Here is a 20370-nt window from a genome sequence, read left to right as displayed (position 1 = left end):
TCACTGTAATAATGGATCATGCAAAACTGCGTAAGCTGAGCAAATCCTCTCAGATCCAATGCAAAGTATCTGCCTGGGATAAATTGAGCTGTACAGCAGATGTTGAGAAGCTCACCTTCCTGTGTTCTTGTAGATTCAGGGAAGAGGAGCACTTTCTGTTGCATATGGTGCATGTGAGTTTCCGTCGTGCACTCCCTATAAAAAAAAAAAAAAAAAAAAAGAGTGCATTACAAAACTCCGTGTATAAGACTGTTAGCAACGAGCAACAATTTTGGCACAATGACACAATTGTTGCTCATCATTCCTTAACATCATTATATGGTTATGGGAAAAACACCAAATGTTTTACTTGTCACTGAACTCTCTTACTCACAGCCCCAGTGATCCCACCATTTTGGGACCAGTGACACCCTCCCTTTATCCTCATCTGAATTACATGACCCACATCTGTTGTGTCTGATCCACTTCCCCCTTCGCCCACACACACACACACACACACACACACACACACACACACACACACACACACACACACACACCACTTAGTTCTGACTGCACTGGGAAAGAACATAAAGGCGCAGATCTCAGCTCCATCAGCCTCTCAGATTAATGTCTTAATCTCGGGTTGATATGTAAGGCTGCACAGATTCCTGCTGCCCTACATCCCATCATAAATAGCTATGGAAGTCCAATTATCTGAAAGAGTGAGCTGCCCCAGAACACACAGGTCAGCAATTATGGAGCGCAAGTAATTAGAGATGTGTCTTAACATTGCAGAGATTTTAACTGATCGAGGTCATGCACTATAACTGCAGTTCCTTGAGTGCTGAGGCTGCTAATGGACAATTATCTTCATTACATGAAAGTGCTATGCATGTGTACAACAGAGAGAGAAAGGGGCAGTGAACATCACAGACAAACCCTGCAAAACAGGAGACAGAGATACCAACCTGTGTGAACATTTCCTTTGTGCTTCTTCAGAGCGTCTTTGCTCTTAAATCTTTTGCCGCAGCTCTCGGCTTTACATATAAACCTGGCATCTCCTTTACAGGCTTCCTTATGTTGTTCAAAACTGCACACACGCAGATATCAAAGAGGGAAAAAGAGGAGGAAAAGAGTTATGAGTTGCAGATAATGGCGGTGCAACTGTGTGCCTTATGAAACAAATTCTGTGTCACCTCACATTGTACTGTATGTGTGTTTGGATGATGCGTGTTACCTGGATTCTGAGCCGAATGTGTTGTGGCACAGGAAACACTGATGGGCTTTGGAGTCACCTGATGGGTCCAGTAACTCAGAACAATGCAAAACACTGAGAGAGGATTCAAAATATAAACAAATTGGATACAGAACAGAAAATGAATCAACCCAGGATAATAAACAATCATAAGATTATTAACAGATTTTTCATTGAAAAAAAAAAAAAAGGTATTATTTTTCTTCTTTTAAATAAATTAAAACTAAACTGAATTTAAAAATGATTTAAGATTTTGAGAAACAGACTTTTCTTGCAAAGAGTTAGATAATTGTTTGATTATTTAAAAAAAAAAAAAACAAGCGCACAGCCCAGTGGGGAAAAATACCCCCGCCACACTATATTAACTCTGTTCATTGTCAACCAGTTATTGAGTGGACACCGTTTTTCTATTTTAAGTAGCAGTGACCTTGTTCTTGACCCCAGTGACCCCATATCCAATCCCAACCTTGCTTTAGTCATAAGCTATCTACCCATGAAGTTTGGTCAATGTAGGCAAAACTGTTCTCGAGTTATTGAGCGGACACGTCAATGGACGCCGCCCAGACGCCCGACTGCCAGCAGTGGATGTTACGTCCCGTAAAACATCACTAAAATCAGAATTACTGCAGTCTAAAAAGACTGATATTTCCATCTCCATGATCTTTTATTGGACATCACAATCCAAGGAAGGGGCAGGACCCCAGCACAGAGCAGAGCAGGCATAGATGACAAAAGATAAAGCACTGATTAAATGAGATGGAGCATGGAAGGAGAAGCTGAGGGGGTGGGTTGCAAAGAGGCTTGCAACAATGAATTGAATGCAAGCAGCTTTAAAAGTGTTCCCTGCCAGCTAGAACTGTAGAAGAGTATCAGCCGAGCCATCAGCTGATATGCTGGTGTTGTGACTGAGCTTGACTTTGCGGCCTGCCTGAACGATGCGTTTTTTGATTCTTCTATTTAAAGATAAAGACCGGTTAAATAGAGCTGGATGAGTAAAAGAGTAGCTGAGCCGTCAGCTGATGTGGGCTGGCACAGCATTAGCTCACGTCTTGCCTAAACTTGTGTTTTCAAGGTGTGAGGCTGTTCTGTACTATTTTTGGTTGAACACACTGTCTCCACCCGGCAAGAACCCAAGAAAAATTAAAATATTACAATATTAGCAATATTTAGAAGGCACTTTTTACATTTGAACATAGCCAGGTTAGCTGCTTCTCAGATTTCATTTGTATCCGGCTGCTGCTTCCTGCCTCAGTTTGAACCTACCGATAAGAAAGGGAATAGATGCATTTCCAAACTGTACCCTATATTCAATTCATCATTTAGTTTTGAGTTCCCCAGAGGACTAGCAACACCCTCATTCTGATTTAATTCATACATTTGTTTTGCACAGGAAGCAAACAAATTAATATCGAACACATAATCCAATCTGTGCACTGGACTGTTTTAACACTTCATCACACGTCAGACTTCTCATTGATCAGAGAAAAGTTGAACATGAAATAAAACTACACTACAAGTAATGAAGCAGTAAACCCACTGGCGCTGCAGAGCCTGTTTGATGGGAAACTTTTTGCCACAGTTCCTGCACTTGAACTCCTTCTCCTCTGTGCTGGGCCTCTGGTGCAGACTCTGGAGGTGGGCAGCCAGGATCTCCTCACTTGGAAAACTGCTCTCACACAGCAAGCAGGGGTGGTCCTCCTTCTTTATTAGTAGTTCTATTGAGATTCATGAACATAGTAAGCCATACTGCAGGGCAAGTTTTGTTTTGTGTGTGTGTGCTATAAAATGATCACCTGTAATTGCGTATATATAAGAAGGTGAACTAAAACATTCCATTGTACCCATTTCTACGAGGTGCTTGGCCTCTTTACTGTTCTCATCTTCATCTTTAACATCTTCTTCCTCTTCTTCTTCCTCCTCTTCCATATCACTGTCCAGGTAGCCTATCAGGAGCTCTGTGTCTGTCTCTATGTCATCCACAGCCAGATAGAAGATGTTCTCTCCATCCTAAAACAGCAAAAACACGTTCACAGAGCACTGGCTGAACATTACTCGATATATTTGAGAAGAATGTAGAAATAAAGAATTATAGTCAGTTGATAACAGTAATAACCTTTTGTAGTAAGGCGAGCTGAGGGTTGAACTCGTTGCATCAATGACAGCAGTCTGTTTAGGTCTGATTGAGGCCACAGGTCAAAGGCTCAAACTCTTAAAAATGTTGTCATTTGTTTCCCTGCTTTTAAAGGTCATGTTAATAAAATCAAATCGTCATTTTGTTTTAACTATGGGATCCTAAATATACATAAATAATGATTAAGAGGAGGAAAGCTACACAATAAATGTCACTGTTGATGAAACACAGAGATTTAACTCACATGTGTGACCTTTAAACGACCAATCACTCCACGCATTTCGACTATTAACGGCAGGAACTTGGCCCCGAGACCTCAAATGTTCATCTGCTCTTCCTTTCACTTCCATTTTTCTCCCAACATACATAGGCTAACCTCTTTATATCTTTCACACAGAAGTGCAAGAGGTGAAATTTCACAGATCCAGTTCACTGTATTCACAAGACTGTGAAAATGTACATCGTACGTTTGGAAAATTCTGCATATTTTTAGATTCTCGTGTGATTCACAACTGCCGTTAACACATTATTTGTCAGTATAATAACCTCTAAAAAAGAGTTCCTCTTGGAGTCTCTTGGAAATAAATTAAGAAAAGGAATTTAGCGACTGAAAAATGTTCCCTCAACAAAATTCCAGGTAAATTTATAAATCCTGAAGGCACAAAGGACAAAAACAGAGAACAGAAACAAATATGCTTTCTTTGCTTCTTTCTAACTTAATGTCCATTTTACACTCATTACCCTTTAACAGTTTAAACATCTGGCAACAAACAGACTTCAAGCCAAAGTCATTTGTTTTGCAATATAAATGAACTGTGAATTTTTTTTTTTTGGCAGAAATTTCCCTTTTTGCCTTAAACCTTTAATCATTATAAAAGCAATCAATTCTCAGGCAGTATTTCAGTTCAGTTCAGTTTGCAGGTCTGCAAACTGCTTTTTCTACTAACTTCACTCTCTTGCAGTTACTTTATCTCGTATGCATTTTACAGAACAACACAATAAACAGCTGCTGAAAAAAGCCTGATGTTTTTTTTTTTTTATCTTGTTCTAAAGGTTTTTCCAAGAAAAAAAAAAAAAAAGATTTCTTACTTGTGGAGTTCAAAATTGAAATAATTTACATAATTTCTAAGTTCTAAGTGAGACTTGGAGGTTTGACAGATGTCTGTAATATTTATCATTTTCTTTCTCTCAGTAAGGTCTGAGGGATTCATTGTCTGCTGAGTGGAAATGTACCTGAATGGCTGCCAAGTTCTTCTGCTCCTGCGAAGGCGCCTGATGGACAAACCGCAGCCAGTTGGCATAGCGAGGATTACTCGCATCCAGAATATACAGAACATCTCCTTTACTGCCACGGACCTGGGGGGGGAAAAAAAGAAACGGCGACGACATCGACTGATTCTTCTTCTCTCATTGCTTTCTTTCAAGGTTCGTCTTCTATACATCAAAGCGTGTTGGTCTTACATATGAACAGCAGTGTGGCAGCTACAGATAACTACATCACAGCGTGTTTTATTTTAGCGGACACCATCAGTGGTTTCTCCACAACGTGAGATAAGAGTCACTTTCAATCAGGCATTATGGTTAATTGATCTGCAGTCTAATTAAAGGCTTCCTTTATCACAGAAGAACCAACATACTCAGACAGACCCACACACAGCTGTGTCATGTGATAAAGGAGTTGTTTCTTTTGTATCAAACTGCAATACAGGTATGAGAATATTTACTGTGTTCAGTTTAACTGCAGTTGTTACATGCTGAAATACAGCAACAAAATATGCTTAAGGAATCATGAAATCAGTATTTTTCTTTCTTAAAATTGTTATTTGAGTCTAGATGTTGCTATTAGATTGTTATTACTTATTTATTAACTAGCCACCTTCACCAGGGAGTTTATGTGATTGGATTAGTTTGGCTGCTTGTTTTTATGTACTGTGCAAAAGTCTTGAGTAACTCCTCGTTTCTTTATAGTTTGCTTCCAAGAATTTCCTGTAATTTTTTAAAGTGATCTTGAGCAATAGTTCTCTAGGCTTTCTGAAGCTCTTTCAAAGGTTTTTTCTTTGTTTTTTTACATTGGCTGCTTTTTTTCTGTCCTGTCCTTGTACCTGACCGTTTTCAGAGGAATGCTTGTTTGTTGTTAAGCCATGTAACACTGGCCGATGAATCATTCAAGAATAAAAAGGCACCTAACTCACCCAATGACAGAAAACCTAGCAATTTTAACCTCTATCTTTAAGCACTTTTGGTACTAGCAGCCTGTTGCAGAAGCGCACATGTTTCCATTTCTTTAGTTCAAGCTATGAAAAATGTTTCACAGACATAAAATAGTATTTACACATCAACTAACAGCTCCCAAAGAACTATTAGCTGAAAACTTGGGTTAGGTTGCAGTGTCCTTAAAAAAAAATCTTAGGAAACTGGACAAGTGGAGGACAAGAGAAGTGTCAGGCCTACCTATCTGAAAGTCATATCCTTAATAGAAAAAAATCCAGCAAAGATTTGATACAGAACCCGAGAGATGCATCTGGCCCCTCAGTTGATTCATCTACTGTTCACTGAAACCTCATCAAAAATGGTCTCAGTGGAAGGGCGGCTGTCAAGAAGCCATTCTTTAGGAAGGAAAACAGGGAGAAAAGGCTGAGGTGTGCCAAATTACACAAGAACTGGACTGAAAATCAGCAGCAACAGGTCTTATGGAGTGATGATCCAAATGTATCCAAATCAATATGTACCGGGAAAGTCAGGACAGAGGTACAGCAGTGAGTGCGTACAGCCATCTGTAAAACACAGCGGAGGCTCTGTCATGGTTTGGTGCTGCATTTCAGCCAGTGGTGTTGGGATCTTGCCAGAATTGATGGATTCTAACACCATCAGCACCATCTGGAAAGAGTCTGACTAGCAACAGCTTCATTTTTCAGCATGACAATGATCCCAAACACACTGCCAATGCAGTAAAAGCATACCTGGACAGGAAAACATACAATGGAACACTATCAGTCACGGACTGACTTTCCCAGAGCCCGGACCTCAATATTACTGAAGCGGTGTGGGATCATCTTGACAGAGGACGGAACAAACGGCAGCCAACATCCAAAGAGCTTTGAATGTCCTTCAAGAAGCCTGGAGAACTATTCCTGAAGAATTTTTAGGAAATTACAAGAAAGCTACCAAAGAGAGTTCAGGGTGTGTTGAAGAGTTAAGGTGGTCACACCAAATATTAACTTTCAAGCTCATTAGAATTGTACAAATTCTATTTTTGCCCTATTTACTGTATTTCCATGTATGTTTGTGCGTGTTTCAATAAATCCTAGCAAAAATATTATGAAATGAGGGGTGTCTTTTGCACAGCAGGTTTGTAATTAAAAAGTTACAGATGGATCATGTGATAAGACTGGCACTGGCACAAAGATACCTGACTGATTATTATAGCTAGAGATCACAGGCCGAAACACTGGATTAGTCTGTTATCTGTTTACTTAACATAAGGTTTTATTCTGACATCTAGCCTGTGACTATAACTGTCACATAAAGGCAGCAGGACAAAAACAAATAAAAAGAAGCATTAAATGGAAAAATCTGCGTACACTGCAGCACTTTACATATTCGGCCTTCTTTTAGAGGTGCAGTTGAGGGAATTCACAAGTTCAGATTACTTGGTCAAATCTGAAGGATGCCTGTCAAACTGACTGAGGATTCAACATTTCCATTCCCCCGAGGTTTCAAATATGTAAAGTAATAATAGAAATAATAATGCGCATTCACCTCCCACATCAGCCTGGTGTCCGAGCTATCATCCAACTCACTGGGCAGCTTTTTCTCACCAGCAAAGGGGCCAAACTTTTCTCCCTTTAAAACAAACAGAGGGATCACTTGTCAAGTATGATGCCTTCAAAAAACACCGCGGCAGCCAAAAATGAATTACATTGAACCATAATAATACACCCCAGTGGACGTGATTTCTGCACTGTTGATGCGCGTTGGATGGCTGGTGAGCCCGCCTACTGTTTAATGTGGCATGTGAATGTATCCCTGAGTACTGGACCTTTTTCCTTCTGTCCTTCCAGGGGGAGCGGTCACATTGTGCAGCTCTTCGTGTTGTATTCATGTTAATCCTCAGCTACTTTTACCACACATTTAAATGACCAAACATCCCCAGTACAGGCACTTGAACCCACTCATCCTCTGGATCATCTTCAGCTTCATCCGCCTTTTCAGCATATATGGCAACACGGGTGTGTGTGCGTGTGTGTGGGAGGGGGGATATGAATGTATAGCCAAGCTAAATGGCGTGAACGGTTCTAATCTTTAAGTTGGATTTAACACGAATGTACATCCGCGACTCGACCCTTGTTTGCAGGCAAGAATACACGAAGTGAACCCGGAGAAACAGCCGGAGTTACTGTAGCTACGTGGCACTTCACGTCACAGACGCTTTGGCTTCAGACTGAGATTTTGACAGCGACTATAAGGGGGAAACGGCGAACAGAAAAAAGTATCTACACCGCCGAGAGTCTCTTAAAAAAAAAACACTTCGCGCGTGTAAACCCGGTTACAAAGTTGCCCGAGTCAGAAACCACAAACCTTTTTGACTCGCCTCGCCGTGTACAGACCGATTCCATCCTGGACCTTTGACGACTTCAGAGAAAATCTGTCTGGCACATACATGCCCAACATTGTCATCACTCGGAAATGTTTCCTTCAGTGACAATTAGTTGGCTATCAGATATGTCAGCGGAAGTGAAAAGGCATTGTCAGTTTGAATTTAGAGCAGATAAATTCTTCGTGAAAAAGTCCAGGTTGATCCCGCTGCAGGAAAGCGAAGCAGCGCCCTGATTGGTCCAAAGTTTGTAACCAGAAGCTACCTTTCCTGTCGTGTAACACGCTGCAGCCAGTGTTTCATTCAGGCTGCACTCCCAGCTTTCCCAGCCTGACGACGGTTGCACGGGAGTAACAGAGGTACTACAGGGGTGGAAGAAGTACTGATGTCTGTTAATAAAGGCAGCAGTACCTCACTTAATGAAAGTCTCCATTGAGAGTTGATAGAGTACCTCAGTGAAGGTATTAGCAGGACAAAAGTACTCATAATCAGTCAAAGTAGGTGGCAGACGCAGTTTTAATTGAATTATTGCTATTACTTATTAAGGATTTCAATATTCTGAAATTTTAGCTCATTAGGTTGGATTAGATAAAAGTTTCTGTACTTTAACCTAACAAGCTGCAAAATTTTAATGTCTAACTGGACCTGTTATGCTCATTTCCACCTTTATATGTTTATTCTTATACAATACTAGAGCAGCTTTGCATGATCCCTAGGTTTATCTTACACCAGGCCTTGGTGCAGTCTCTCAGGTCATGCATGCTGTTTTACCTCTCTTTTAAGGACAGCCCCCTTAGAACCAACTTTCTTGATTGGCTGCCACTAGCAAACAGAAGGTTTAAAAAGCAGGTGTGTGGGACTGCTGCACTAACACCAGTGGTTCTCAAACTTCTCCATCATGCCCCACCTCGCTGGATGAAAGCTTTTCACTCACCACGCGAAGCAGGGGGGTGGGCGGGGGGCATCTCCGGAGACTTTTGCTAGTCACTACCTTCTAGCGTATGCATAGCGTAGCGTAATTTACTTGTTTACTTGAATTAATCCGATATTCGCCATATGTTCTGCATGATACCCCACCTGTCACAACTCTGTGCCCCACCAGTGGGGTGTGCCCCATAGTTTGAGAAACACTGGTTTCTGTACCTTAATGGTATTAGTGATATCTACTCTCTGGCATCATACAGAGCCAAGACCAGGAAAAAAAACAAAAAACTGCTGGAAGAATTTGAAGCCTGACCTCATTATTTGAAACTTTGGTCATGGTTAATATGCTCGTCCACCATTGTCACAGTATTTATATAACAGCAAATAAGGAAAACCAACTGTCACTAAGCAAAGTAAAACTATATTGATGTTGAAGCATAAAACAGCAAAAGAAAGGTGGGGGAAAAGTAATATAAAACAGAAGAACCTCAAAGCCAGCTTTCAAAGTTGAGTAAATGTACTTGGTTTTATTCCAATGCTAAGTTTTCCCTACCTTAGTACCTATTTTAACAGCCATGAAGGGTTAATAGATTGATATCTATTTAGTGTCTGTTAGCCCATTGCTTTAGAATAAGTTAAAACAAAAATTAATCATTGTTTGCCCAGCCATTAAAATATGTTGATATAAGATATAAGTGAAGACTGAAAGTAAGATTGAAATGAATTAATGCATACCATCCAATGAGAAAATATAATACACTAATGCAGTTGTTGTGCAGATTGTAGAAATTTCATGCACCAGTTTGATTATCAGTACAAATATTTACCTTAGTACGTGCAGGTCATTACATAGAGAAAATGTTGCACTGCACTCCAACCCTGCACTTCACATAGCACAGAAAAACAGCCACCCTCAATTACTCCGTTCACCATTAACCTCAGAAACCTCAGGATATTGTGATGTTCTGTGTGTTTTGGCTAGAACATATCTGTTCTGTAATTGCGAAACCACAACTGTACCAACAAGCAGAAGACCAGAGGCCTGACAGACCCTTTCAGTCTAAAACAGTCCTAACAACAGGCTAGAAACCACAGTTTACCAACAATCCGAGGCCGCTGGGACACATGTCTGTTCTAGACTGAAGCAGGCTCCTCAAAAACCATGTGAACCAAACTTTCATATGCAAATAAAAATAAACCTGGAAGTAGATGCTGTCCTTCCAATGTGGATGACTTCTCTCTTGGTGATTGTTTTGATGCTTCGTTTTGTTGATGGTTGTACGGTGCTGCTAAATAGAGGTCAACCATTTTATCGAGCCATTGTTTAATACTAAAAAAATAAAGTCACAGTTTTCACATACTCAGTGCATTTAGGCATGTAGACGTGATCAAGAAGTTTAAATTGAGTGTCAGGATGGGGATGAAAGGTGATTTAAGTGACTGAATGTGGTTTGGTTGTTGCTGCCAGTCGGGCTGGTCTGAGAATTTCAGAAACTGCTGATCTACTGGGATTTTTCCACACAGCCATCTCTATGGCTTTCATTGAATGGTGTGAAAAAGAAAAAAAACATCCAATGAGTGTCAGTTCTCTGGACAAAAATGCCTTGTTGATGTCATATGTCGGAAGAGATGCCTGAATGATCATCAAAACTGAACAAGACTGGGAAAACATTGCCTGGGCTGATGAGTCTCGATTTCTGTGCAGCATTCAGATGGCAGGGTCAGAATTCGGCATAAACAACATGAAAGCATGGATCCATGCATGTCAGCATTGTTTAAATCCCACAGCCTACCTGAGTATTGTTGCTAACATCCATCCCTTTATAACCATAGTGTACCCATCTTCTGCATCTTCAAGCATGATAACGGGCCATGTCACAAAGCTCAAATCACATCAAACTGGTTTCTTGAACATGACGTCCACAGCCACCAGATCTCAAATAGAGCATCTTTGGGGTGTGGTAGTAGAGGAAATTTGCATGATGAATCCACAGTAACTGTGTGATGCTATCTGGTTGATATGGATCAACATCTCTGAGGAATGTTTGGGGTAGTACCGCGGTCCAAGCTGCTACTACCACACAGCATCTAATAAAGTGTCCAGCGAGTCTATATGGCTCAAAGGGAATATGGGAGTTAGGAGGAGCATTAGTGTCTTACTCAAGTGCTGGTTTAACTATATAATTGTAAAACTGCTAATTTAAAATTGACATTAAATAAAAACTTTACTTTAAAAACAAAACAATGCTGAATAGAATCACTATTATTTGAGAAGGCTGAGAAAATGGACTTCATGCTGGATCAGCATAAAGCAAATACATGACATTTGAAATTAAAGGTGCTTAAAGTGATGCCAGATGACTTTTCTTTTGTTCTTTATCTGACAAACAGTTCAAACAGCCAACACTGGATGTGGTTTCACAACAACCATAAGTCATGAATATGGTGCTGTGGAAATGCTGAAAGTATCAGACGTCACGTTATCTCCATTATGTTCTTTTTTTTTAATCCCTCCTCACCTTCATCTGTTGACTTTCACCCTGCAGAGAGAGATTAGTATCATCTCTAATCACTGACTGTTTGTGTACATTCTTTTTCTGAACACCTCTTCAGCAAACGTCTCACCCCTTTAATCAGCAGCATGTCAGTGCTCTGTTGGTTTTGTTTACTGTGTTTATAGCCTGTGTTTATGTCGATGGCTTCCTGTTATGTTGTGGCTCTATGCCCAACTGCTCCGTGATTGGTCCAAATGACAAGCGTTGGTTGACAGTTACGAAGAACACTGAATCATGATGCACATGTTTACATCAGAATCAATGAGCTGGTGTGCTTGAATGTACCGACTGCTGTTTTTACAGGGTTTATGCTTAAAAATGAGGATAAACATGTCCTTCAATAAGGATTTGTTTCCTCCGAAGTTACTATTGTATTGGAGAGGTTGTCAACAGTGGCCTGGAGTCATATTCCTGGTGTATTCCAGAGAGTTAAGCCATAGGAGAGGGTTACACTTGGGTGACAAGCCTGATCACTGCACTGAGAGGGCCTTTGTGTGTGTCTGCCCCACCCATGTCCTTCTTGGTACATTAACCCCCCCCCCACTCACCCATTCTCCCGCTGCCCTCTCTGTCAGCGCCTTGGCCTGTCAGGGCAAGACGATTAAATGTCGTGACCCCTTTTTTTCCACTGTGCCCTCTGAGGACACTCAAACCCATTAACTTTCACTCAGCTTTCACTGAGATCCCTTGGTTATCCCCAACACCTGCACTGAAGACACAAAGAAACACACACAGGAATCTTCCATTAAAGCAGGGAAGCCATTACAAGACAAGATGACAAGCCAGATTTGGTCATTTTAAGATCACTGATACTCTGCGCCGGTCTGTACAGGTAATTCACAGTTTTTGGTGTTGGTGTAACTTGAGCTGAGTTTAGGTGTTCTGAAAATCCCCTAGTCGAAGTAAGAATCTCAAAAAGTAAGCTATTAACTGTGTGATACAAAATATTTTACATTTGGATGGAATTTGTTCATATTAAATGAGAAGTTGTCCTCATGCACAAAGATAGTCATGGGATTACACAAAAGCCTCAGTGCTTAGGCCAATAATTTTCACATTGTAGGAAATATTATTAGAAAACACTGCCTATATTGCCATCTCTGAGCATACATTTCCACTGTTATGCAGATGACACGAAGTTATATTTTTCTATGAAGCCAGATGACAAAAATCAATTAGTTAAACCATAGGTACATCTTAAAGACATAAACCTGCAATTTTTTACTATATTCTGACAAATCTGTTTTTAATTTTTATTTGGCCATAAAAAAAACAGGTAATGTCCTTTAACATACACATTAAACAAATATATTTGGTACTGCTTGTCATTAGTTTATGTTTTGTCCTTTTTTCTTTTCCCTTTATCCTTATCCTCAAACCAGCCATGCCCTCCTCCCTAACCTGGTGCTGCATTCCATTTGAAGTGAGAAGTCAGAAATCCCAAATTCCCCATCATAATTTTCACCTGGAAAGCCTCTGCAGGTCAGATTTCCCACTCACAAAGTTTGGAGAAGCCCTACCAATCTCAACTTCAAAATTCAAGATGGTAACGTGTGCTTAAATAGTAGTAAAACTGTAAAACTTGTAATCTGTACTACCACTGTTGTGACTTGTTAAAAGCCATACACAGAACTCTGATCAGTCTCTATCCATAAACATGCTCCATAAGTGTTTTTAAGCAAGAAAAAAAAAGTCTAGCATTGCATTGCTAGTGATGTATGAATGGCTCTATCTTAGTAGAGAGCAAAACAAAGCCTGTTTTACTTTGATTTTCTGACAACTATTATGGCCAACACAGGAGTGGCATCACTCCCACCTGCAATATCTGATTTCTGAAGTAAATGAGTGCAGCATGGTTCTGCCAGAGGTCTCTTCCTGTTGAGAGGGAGTTCTTCTTCCCCACTGTTACCAAGTGTTATTAGTGGGGGATCGTCTGATTTGGGGGGTTTTCCCTCTAATATTATACGGTGTATACCTCGCAATATAAAGCGACCTGAGGTGACTTGTTTATTGTCACTAAACAAATAAAACTGAAGCAGATTAAAATGAGTAAAGCTGATTTTGCACATGCACTACAGCCCAAAATTTTCTAGATTTTATTTAGCAGTGTTGCATGTGAGAACGCAAAAGTCCTATTCACTGAGACTGGACATTAAACAGACATTAGCCTGCCAGCTGTCCAATGTCCAACTGGACCCACATGAGAAAAGTGCAGGTAGGTGTCCAGTTGATTCACAACAAGCTTGAGGCTGTTATCTGCCCTGCCTTCTGCTTTAAACAGCACCTTTCTCTAGTATTTTCATTAGTGAGAAAACATCCAAATCAGATCTCCTGTTGTATGCTTCATATGAGAAATGATAGCGTGGACAGTGTGCTGACCTGATTCTGCCAACAGCACCTTTAGTTCATATGGGAAAATAAAATTGCTCAGGAGTCCACAGGAATGCTAGCAGTTCAGTAAGGCAGCACAGCAGAGCTTAAAGTTAAACATTCGCATGCACACAAAAAATCTTTCTGTTGAATTAGGCTGCAGATGTGTAGCAACTGTAGGCAGCTTAGATCAGCTGATCTGCTTGGATTATGGTTGACTGTAGGGCCTGCCTCAATCAATGCTCTTGATTTTTCCAACATATTTGTGAAAAGGTATAATTTAACCCAAACAACAGCCAAGTCCTAAACTTAAACAGTTAATTTCAACTGAAAACTGAACATAAGGTTGAAAATTAAATAAGTCAACTAAGTTGAAATAATAAGTCAACAAAAAGCCCGTCTCCCAAGTGAAATAGATCCATTTATCCACCACAACCTCCTCCTTATGCTGAGTTTGTTGCTTCTTTCTGTCAGAAATTACTGAAGGCAAACTTCTCCCCTCTTCTCACACATTTCTTCCATCTTTTTCTTCAAAGTGGCAAAGCTATGACATCACGGCAATGCGACTGGTCAGTTACAATAATGTTAGAGGGAAAAACACCAACACAGTGATAAGTGGTGGACCAAACAACTAAACACGCCTTGCATACATGCCTCGCAAGATTAAAGCAACACTAGCAGAAAACAATACAATATGGAAGGACTTAAAAAAAAAACTACCAAAAAAGATGTGTGGATGATCATCCCCACAGGGACTTCACTTTGAACCTGAACGTACCCAGCCCTGGAATTGAGCCACTCGGCTGCTGTGCTGCTGGTTAAGTCTCTGAGGGCCAAAAACTACAGAAACCACATTTAGGGCACAGTGAAGGAAAGGATTGCATTGAAATAAATGCTCTCAGCATTTCTTTTTTTTTTTTTCTAAGTAAATATTTTCACTGGGGAAAAAAAAAACCCTGCATTTGGCAAACATACAAATGGTTCCACACAAGATTTTCCAAATGGATGGGTGCATTTTTCTGAAATCTCTCAAACCTGATACTGTAGATTGAGGGGCCAGACCACCTTTTGTTTCATGTTTCACAAACCCCCGCAGTTCCTCACCACAGCTCCCTATTTCAAGGCTGTCGCTGAATAGCCAGCAAACCATTTCCTGAAGCTCCGAGGTCACTGGATAAATGATGTTTTCATTTGACAACCTCAGGTCGCCACTAAAGGAGGGTCTTCAGAGGGAGTCTTTTGAAATTACAGTACTGATGAAGCGTGAGAAATTACAGGCACTTAGAAGTGATTTCATGAGCACAAGAGAGCTTAGGGACCACCCCCATGCAGGCAAGAAGGACCGATGGCGGTGAGTACACACGGCCTTGAATGTGCACAACATTAATATATAAACACATCCAGAGCCACACACACACACACACACACAAACAGATATCTCCTTCAATTGCAGATTTGAATCAGCAGCATAACAGTTTCCTCATCCTCAAATATGCATCATGTGTAGAGGATCGTTTTTGTGTATGATAATAAAATTGACCTTGCAGTTAAGTACACAGTGGAGCTAAATGAAAGTCATATTCAGGAGCCAGTCATTGTTTTTTTTCACTGCTTGAGTTATCCTAATGTAGATCGGCTGAGACGAGTAATGCCCGAGGGCCACTGGTCCCTCTCCACCCTTCCTGGGAATGGGCTCTCGGTCAGGATGGGTTTGGAAGGAAGCCTCCGATTTTTTTTTTTTTTTTTTTTTTTGCCTGGCCCTCTGCTAAATCAGAGCTATGTAGAACTGGTTTGGACCTGAGCCTCAATAATGATCTATCCCTGGAGCTGCTGAAGTGGAATCATTTTCATCATGGTCTATTCCTCTTTAGTCTCTAGCAGGGTTTCCCTCTGTGTGTCTGTGTAAAGTTTCAAAGCATTATAATTTCATTTCACACTGTTTACCTTGGTAATTTGCAACACATTGCACCAGTGTGAAACTGAATCATTTAATTTAACCACCCACAAGTATAGCACCAACCCAATAGATGGCAGAAGCCCTTCATTCACTTGGCTATTGAGTGTACACAAAACAGTGTTTTCCTGCTTTTCTCTACAGCACAAGCCCCCCCCCCCCCCCCCCCCCCCCCCCCAGCGTGCCCGTCTGTTTGCTGTCTGTCTCTGTTTGGATTCTGTTCGAGCCTCGACTCTCTTTTCACGATCTCTGTCCAAAAGTGTCACTCAGTTCTAAGTTGAGCAGCAAGTGCATTCATGCACGCTTACACAAAACGCCCTCAGAAATGCCAACTCCTGAAGCCCTTCATGAGAAGAGGGTGGTGGTGAAACTTCTGCAGCAAATTAACTGCTACAAGACTATGAAGAATGTCTGCAACATAACATTGGCTTGTTCTGTTCTCTACGTCTACTAAAATATTGAACTAAATTAATGAGTTTTGGTTTTTTTTGTTTAAAGTCAGATGAAAAGATTAATTAGACTAGAGCTGCAATGAGTAATCACTGACTCAGTCCAAACAAATACCATAAAACAACATTAACAAGCCTAACAATGGTCACTGGTAAGCTATAGTGGCACTGGGAGGACAAAACTTAATTTACTCTTTATCATGCTAACTGCTTGCTAATTAGACTGACAGCTAAATAAAAATTTTCGGTAAAAGTTTTTCTTAACAATCATTTAGTTTTGATTAAGAAACAAATTTTCCTTAAAAATCCTTCTGATGATACAGTGACTTGTAACAGGGAGAAAGGCTTCTCAGACCAAACCTGGGTGAATGTATACTGTATAATAAAGCATGAAGATTTAGAGCACTTAATTATCTTCATCACACACTATGGGTCTTTAGCTAGCTACAAGAAGAACCTAGCTCTGTATTCTTGGTAACTACAGGTGTCACCTTAAATTTAGTTGCCACCTATGGTAAAAACAGAAGAAAAAAGGCCTAGAGACCGGTCTGTGATCCCTGGCGATGTGTATTCACCAACCAGTTAGCAAGTGATTGCTAGTTGTCGCCAGTGTTGTCAACTTAGCAACTTTGTCGCTAGATTTAGTGACTTTTCAGATCCCCCTAGCGACTTTTTTTTCCAAAAAGCGGCTAATGACAAATTTAGCGACTTTTTCCGGTGACGGAGATAGGCTGGAAACCTGAAATCCTCCGCAGTCGCCTTCATACTACGCCCCTCTGTACGCTTTGGCATCACCCAGACCTCGCTTCAGCCTTAAGCAACTTTTGAGACAGCTGACAGTGAGTTTTCTTACACAAAAGTTGGCAACAGTAGCTGTCGTTGGGTGAAATCAGTTGCAAAGATCGTGTTGCACCAAAACCCTCCTTGTGATCCCTTTGGTCGCTAGCAGATCTCTCTTACTCTTACTCTCAAGATTCCTCTAGACTGGCAAGAGGCCAGTCAAGAGTAAGCTCTTTTCAAAAGAGGTTCAGCCACTAGCTAGACAGCATAATCAAAAGTAAAGAGCAGCCTCCAGGCGTGAAGAAGCCAACTTGGAAATTCCAAAAAAACGCAGTTTCTCTAATTGCCATTTGAGTCTGGCTCGAAAAGCAGGTTAGTCCCTATAGACTCTTCTGTGCAGACAGCTTCTCCCTCTATGACAGCAGTATGGTGAGTGGTTTTTTTTTGTTATTTCTCATCTATCCATATACTGAAGTTATCCAGATGGATGAGACACAGACCACTGTAGCTGATTATTGCCTGCTAGGCCTCACCTTCAAAAATCTGAGCAATTTTCTAACAAATAACACGGCTTGTTCTTATATTTCAGTTTGTACTAGTGAAGTATTTAATTAGTCTAATTAGCATCATTTTTCTGTGCATTACACCCATACAGCTCATGAATGCAGCTTAGTAACTAAGTATGCTAGCGTTAGCTGAGAACTTTTAATATGGTGAAGATGGAGTCCAGAAACCAATGGATGATGGTTCTGGCTATACATCTATCATTATTTTTAAAGGATAATATTCATGAAATATTTCAAATAGGTCAAATCTGACTTGAACACAGTAGGAGGCTTGATTTTTCCTGCATACAGGATTTCTTTTTTGGGCCACATAAAAAGCCTAAGCCAACAGAAAATAACCAGCGCTGTGACAGACTGGCGACCTGTCCGGGGTGTACCCCGCCTTTCACCCGTGACAGCTGGGATAGGCTCCGGCCCCCCCTGCAACCCTGAATACGATAAGTGGAAGAAAATGGATGGCTGGATTATTTTTTTAAATTAAGCTCTTTGTTTAAAATGTTTGATAAGAAGTCTAAAAAGCCTTTGAGCTCAGACATCTGGCTCTCTGTGCACAACTAACATTTTATGAGTGGTCAACCACAGCATTTCCAACCATAGTTTAATTGAAGTGTTCTACACAGATTATTTGTTTTATTTCATACACTGATCAGTTCACATAAGTCCTGGAATCTGAGCCAGCTCTTCCGTGTGCTGCTGTCATTACTCCACCACTTATCCAGGCCCTACATGTCTGTCTCCACTCCTTGCCCTGCTCCATGTACACACATATATACAAAACTCATACATCAAAGCCCTGCGCTCGATTCCACGCAAAAGATAAACATGGGAAGCCCTGCAGATGGTTAGCTCTCGGATAGGGCTTTCTCTGTATGTTCATGTTTGCATGAGTGTTTGTGAGGAGATCTCCTGAAGGATGTTGGAAAAATAAAAGTGTCTGTATATTTCTTTCCATCTTAGACCCCTTGGATCAGCCAAAGAGGGTTGGGTTTTTTTTTTTTTTTTTTTTTTTTAACTCACAGCAGATATTATTCACACATGTAGGATAACATGTGAGCAGAGCTGGTCAGCTTTATTAGTGGCAGTTTACAGGGATATCCATGACAGTCCCATAGCTCTCTGGAAGCTCCTTCACATTATTCCAGGGTAATGGCAGGTTAATGGAAGCCAGGTGGAGCCTCCCTCGACCAAGACCGCTTGATTGACAGTGAACTGTGTCGATGAATTGGAGTGCAGCTACCCACAATCAGGGTCGGGATGGAAACTTAGCAATTCTCAAACAACAGCTGCTTTTCTTGGCCACAACAGAGGGACCATTTCCATTCACCTGAGACTACTCCGTACATGTAGCTATGGTCATGGATGTGTGTCTGGCTTTTCTCTTTGCTTGTTTGTGGTTAAATGTGTCTATTGGCTAAATAGTACCTCGAGCCCCCAAATTTGGAGCCTGGCTTTTGAGTAAAAGCGCTTAAAAAAAAATAAGTGGAAATGAACAGCGACATTGCTTCAGAGGGGGTGGGCTGTTCAGTCTCACTATGTTCACAGTGTATCTAAAACCATTTGAAAAGTGCAAAGCTCAGCGTGGGATTGTGATTAGTGTATTTCTTTTTACTTTGCTTTGGAGAAAGAAATTTGTTATTCCAGTTTATTCCAGTTTAATCAAGCTGTTAGCTCTTAGTGGCTAATGACAGCTAATTTTAGATAAATATTTCTGATTTTAATTAATTTGTTAGTTTGTTGAAGTCACCACTTTTGGGTTAATATTCTTAAATATCCTTAATATTGATAAAAGCAGCAGTAGCAAAATTGCAGTCAGTCTGAATCACTAATTTCAGTTACATAATTTTTTTTTTCTTGCTGCAAGCGGCCTGATTAAACCGACATAATAATGTTTTGTTTTATTTTTTTTTATTGCACCTTAAAATTCTATTTGTTTCATTCTGGCTTATTTGGTTAAAATTATGTTTATTTTGAGATTGAATTGAATATAAATGCAAAACAGAGCTACAGAAAGCCACTTGGCGAAAGGTGACTCAACAGAGGCTGTTTTTATTTATGGAAAGCTGAAAAACATTTCTTCTGTGCATGTCGTTGCCTTAGAAAAAACATGTTTAGTAGCGGACCACAAGTGATGTTGTTATGCATTACAAGATTATATTTGTCAGGATTTACATGAACCTTACTTTGGTTTTTGCAGTTGATCTTGGGGAGATTATTGAAATGCAAAAATGAAAACGTTCTGTGGAAAAAAAGAAGAAAAAGACCGCATAAGATCGTATGTATTATATGTCATATGTTGCATTGATTATTTGAGCAGAACTGCGGCAGTGTTTTTTATTTATTTCATGCATGAAAAGCAGATTTCCCTATCAGGAACACCCTGTGCAAGCACAGCATTGTGTTTCATCATCATCATCATATTGGTACCAACAAAAATCAATATTCCTGAGTTGGGACTTGAATATTTTCAGAATTTGCATTCTCAAAACTCAAAACTGGCTTCCTTTTGCAAAGTTGGTTCATCTTTGTGACCAATAGCAGCGCAAATTTTAATTTGATTAGCTCACTCTCTGCTGGTATAACACACGGCCAGCTTTGCAGAGTGAAGAAATGTGGTGATCCCCCACCACATGTTTTTTTTCATAAATTTGTGAATTTAATCTCAGAAATCAGTAGATTATTGACAGAATATTCTCCCCCACCCAACTCCCAGCCCACCACTCACAGTGGACCCAATACCACACTATAGTGTACAGAACAACAACACTGTGTGACAATTTTTAATTTATACTCTTGTTTTTTGTTTTTTTTTT

At 40.3% G+C, this 20370-nt stretch overlaps 1 protein-coding gene across 1 annotated transcript in view; it reads right to left on the bottom strand.

Annotated features, from left to right (window-relative positions):
• prdm5 (PR domain containing 5) overlaps window positions 1-8243 on the bottom strand; it is a 43729-nt gene extending 35486 nt beyond the window's left edge. Inside the window, exons 1-8 of the mRNA XM_030727927.1 lie at window positions 7947-8243; window positions 7128-7211; window positions 4602-4724; window positions 3079-3244; window positions 2775-2952; window positions 1220-1312; window positions 951-1072; window positions 116-195 (exon numbers count right to left, since the gene is read on the bottom strand). Coding sequence (XP_030583787.1) covers window positions 116-195; window positions 951-1072; window positions 1220-1312; window positions 2775-2952; window positions 3079-3244; window positions 4602-4724; window positions 7128-7211; window positions 7947-8045 — 945 coding nt within the window. The 5' untranslated portion in view covers window positions 8046-8243. The remainder of the gene's footprint in view (window positions 1-115; window positions 196-950; window positions 1073-1219; window positions 1313-2774; window positions 2953-3078; window positions 3245-4601; window positions 4725-7127; window positions 7212-7946) is intronic.
• Window positions 8244-20370: the final 12127 nt, after the last annotated feature.

Source organism: Archocentrus centrarchus, chromosome 4 (assembly GCF_007364275.1).
Source record: "Archocentrus centrarchus isolate MPI-CPG fArcCen1 chromosome 4, fArcCen1, whole genome shotgun sequence".
Classification (NCBI taxonomy): Eukaryota; Metazoa; Chordata; class Actinopteri; order Cichliformes; family Cichlidae; genus Archocentrus; species Archocentrus centrarchus.
Note: the sequence above shows the minus strand (reverse complement) of the source record. Positions and strands in the feature narration are given on the sequence as shown.